Raw genomic sequence first — 3,068 nt, forward strand, 5'->3', positions numbered from 1 at the left:
GGTAAAAGGAAACTCCATTTACAGCAGCAGTCTCGCACAGATAGCAGTCTCGGACTGATAGCGGCGAACAGAGCGTCGGCCTTCGATCAACAACTACAAGCGGCGAAGCGCGTCGGCATTTATACCCTTGCCATCGAATGTTCTAGCGTTATCGCTGGCGGTGGCGTAGGTTCCAGAACAATCTGTACCGTTCGCACAGTGGGCATGATCTTATCGAAATGATCTACTACAGTCCAGAACCTTCTCGAAACCTGCAGGCGCGGTTTGCGCCGAGAATCGTGTGGTGTTTCGGAACGATAACAAAAGCTTGGGAAATGGAACGTGGCAATATTACATGTGAACGAAACGAGCCGCATGAATAACAAGACCATGACATGTAAACCTCAACATTCATGACAAACATGTCATGATTTTTATGCTATGACTATAGTCAGTTATGCCCATCATACAGTCATGTTATGCCATACTAAATGTGGTATATATTCCGTTATCCAAACGGCGAGAAGAGCTAAAAGTCTTAGGCAGCTGCATAGATAGATAGACAGATAGGGTCAAACTCGCCGAAGTTCACTAAGAAATGCTTCGCATTAAGATATGAAAGATCCTGGTTTACAAACACCTCTCGGACATTACATCACAGTCCTTAAGCACGTGGATGTACGGCTGCTTGTAATTTTTTTTATCAGAATGACGCCCCTTCCCGCTAAATCCATTATAAGACACGTGACCAGCGGCCGAGTAAGCACGTGCATTAAAGTCCTTGCGGCGAGGCATTGCATTGCAATCCACTGCCAACGCTCGAACGAAGCGGAGCCTGTCGCCGCACTCCTGAAAAAAAAAAGTATGTTCAAACGCCCCATCAGTCGGAAAGCTTTTTAACTTCAGGCTTGACATCTGACTAACGGGAGGTGAACGCAAGTTTCTTCACTTCACCCCTCCTGGTCGCATCTTCGCCACGCGTAGGGGATACGACCGACGCTTCCGTCACAACATCAAGTACACCGAGGGTTCCCTCTATCCATAGCCAACACTCCACGCAACATTCAGCTTCCATAGGCGCCTTCAGGGTCACTGGCAGCCATGGCGTACGTGGAAGTGCTGTGCTCGCACCTTTCAAGGGTACCGCAACACGAACTGCGATGCCTGGACAACGACGGCTTCACCGACCTTCCGAAGCTCGCCGACAAGTCTGTACCAGAAGCAGTCAGCGCGGTTCGCGCCCATCTGGAATCCATAGCCGCTCTGCGCGACCGTCTGGACTGCGCAGCCCACCTATTCACTTGTATGGCCGGCCTGGGCGTCATAGGGTCCTGGGTTCTCTATCGCGCTGACCGTAGGGAGGACCCCACTGATATAATCGGCGACATCCTGAAAAAAATGCGGCAGAGACGCGTCTACGGCGTGTTTGCGAAGGCGACGGAAAACGTCTGTTGCACCTGCCTGCTCGTCCCCGAAGAAGAAAGAGGCAGGGACTTCAGGGCTTACTTGTTCGTCGACTGGTACACAAAGCCCTGCGTAGCCATACACGAGACTCCCGACATACATTCGCCGTTACTCGAAACCGTCCTCCGACAGACGCTGGGAAATCCGCCACGAAGTTACCGTTGCGGCGTTTATCGAGACCTGAGGTCGCTGTATGCTGGCGTCCTCCAATTGTTCCCGTGATGCAGCCGCCCACTCTCTCCCATGCCATCCGTGGGCAATGCGGTGAACTGTCCCTCCTTTTCGGCCACCGACTTTATACCGTAAGTCATTTTTGCGGGCTATTCTCTTTCTATGTATGGCGTAGTTGCTCTGCCAAGAGAATTTAAGCCCGTGATCTCTGTAGCCAACGTCACAAACAGGTCTGCTTTCGCGAATAGTAACTGCGTAGATGTGGCTAAACACGTTCATTTTTAATTATACCGTTATTAATGTAGCGTTCCTTGGACAATCCTGAATTTACTGTATAACTATCAAGCATAAAAAATTATGTGATGCGGTTTCCTTAATTTATACGCTTCTGCTTAATTGAACGTAATGCTCATTGAACAGTCGTTGCTAGTAACATCACTGGGGACGTGGTTCCACGGCCATTAACGTGGGGACACACAGCGATGCTTGAAAGCCCGACGTGTCTTTATCTGCGCTCTTGAGCTTAACACTGCTGATTTCCGTAACGTCGATTACCAGTAGCGATTTGCTTGGATTCATAACTGCCGTAGCCGGTTTATTGCGTTATCCCCCGTGAATAACTATTTCATTTATTAAACAATTCTTCATTGGTTGTCTTCTTTCCAGCATCAAGATGATGTCGTTTGACGGACCAAAATTTTTCATGAACCATGCAGTTTGCCGAAACTACTTGACGACTTACAGATAACCACGCATCTCCATCGGAGACTGCAGCCACGAAAATCTTGATAAGTACCACACCTGTTGAAGCTGTAGTGACAGCTGTGTTGAACAATATTTTACTCAATGTTTCATTTTTAGCCTAAAATTTCCACTTTCCTTTTAGCTTCATACATTAAATTTCTTGCCGCGTTCCTCTTCGAGCGCCCCTTTTGTGTGTGTGAGCGCCACCTGGAAGAGAGCATCATCGTATCCGTTCACCATTTGTTGTCACATGCGTAGTGGAACATCATTTTAATCTTAGCTGAGTGACGAGGCCTCGACAAAATGGCTTAATGCTGTCCACCTACATGTTCCTTCATAACTGTGACGAAGGCGATGAGAGACTTCGCACTTCGTGTTTTATGAAACATGTTGGGTCTTATGCAAGCTGACACATCCTGGTATTGACCATGCAGTCGAATAAAGGAACTTTTATATGCGCCCATGCTTTTTGGTATATTTGCTTCGCAACTGTGTCTCTTGTGGCCAACCAAATTCAAGCATTGTTGATATTTCTACTTTTCAACATACGCCATCAGCCCCCCCCCCCCCCCTTTGAGCATGCGTGTCATTCCTCAACAAGTTTCACGACGCTTCGCACTTTCCTAGCTCGGGTGACAGCGCAAGGTCTACGAAGTTGCATCTGTTCTAGCAGGGCAGCCGAAACATCACATGCCGGAAACGGTGGGCCT

At 48.4% G+C, this 3,068-nt stretch overlaps 1 protein-coding gene across 1 annotated transcript; it reads left to right on the forward strand.

Annotated features, from left to right (window-relative positions):
• The first annotated feature begins 803 nt into the window (after positions 1–803).
• LOC142768530 (uncharacterized) lies at positions 804–2,822 on the forward strand. The gene is made up of 2 exons (XM_075870531.1): positions 804–1,745; positions 2,281–2,822. The coding sequence occupies exon 1, from the start codon at positions 1,081–1,083 to the stop codon at positions 1,663–1,665; it is 585 nt and encodes a 194-aa protein (XP_075726646.1). The 5' UTR covers positions 804–1,080; the 3' UTR covers positions 1,666–1,745; positions 2,281–2,822.
• Positions 2,823–3,068: the final 246 nt, after the last annotated feature.

This window comes from Rhipicephalus microplus, chromosome 8 (assembly GCF_043290135.1).
Source record: "Rhipicephalus microplus isolate Deutch F79 chromosome 8, USDA_Rmic, whole genome shotgun sequence".
NCBI classification, from domain to species: domain Eukaryota; kingdom Metazoa; phylum Arthropoda; class Arachnida; order Ixodida; family Ixodidae; genus Rhipicephalus; species Rhipicephalus microplus.

Coding starts and splice junctions, on each gene's coding strand:
- LOC142768530 (XM_075870531.1), top strand. CDS start 1,081: ATGGCGTACGTGGAAGTGCTGTGCTCGCACCTTTCAAGGGTACCGCAA.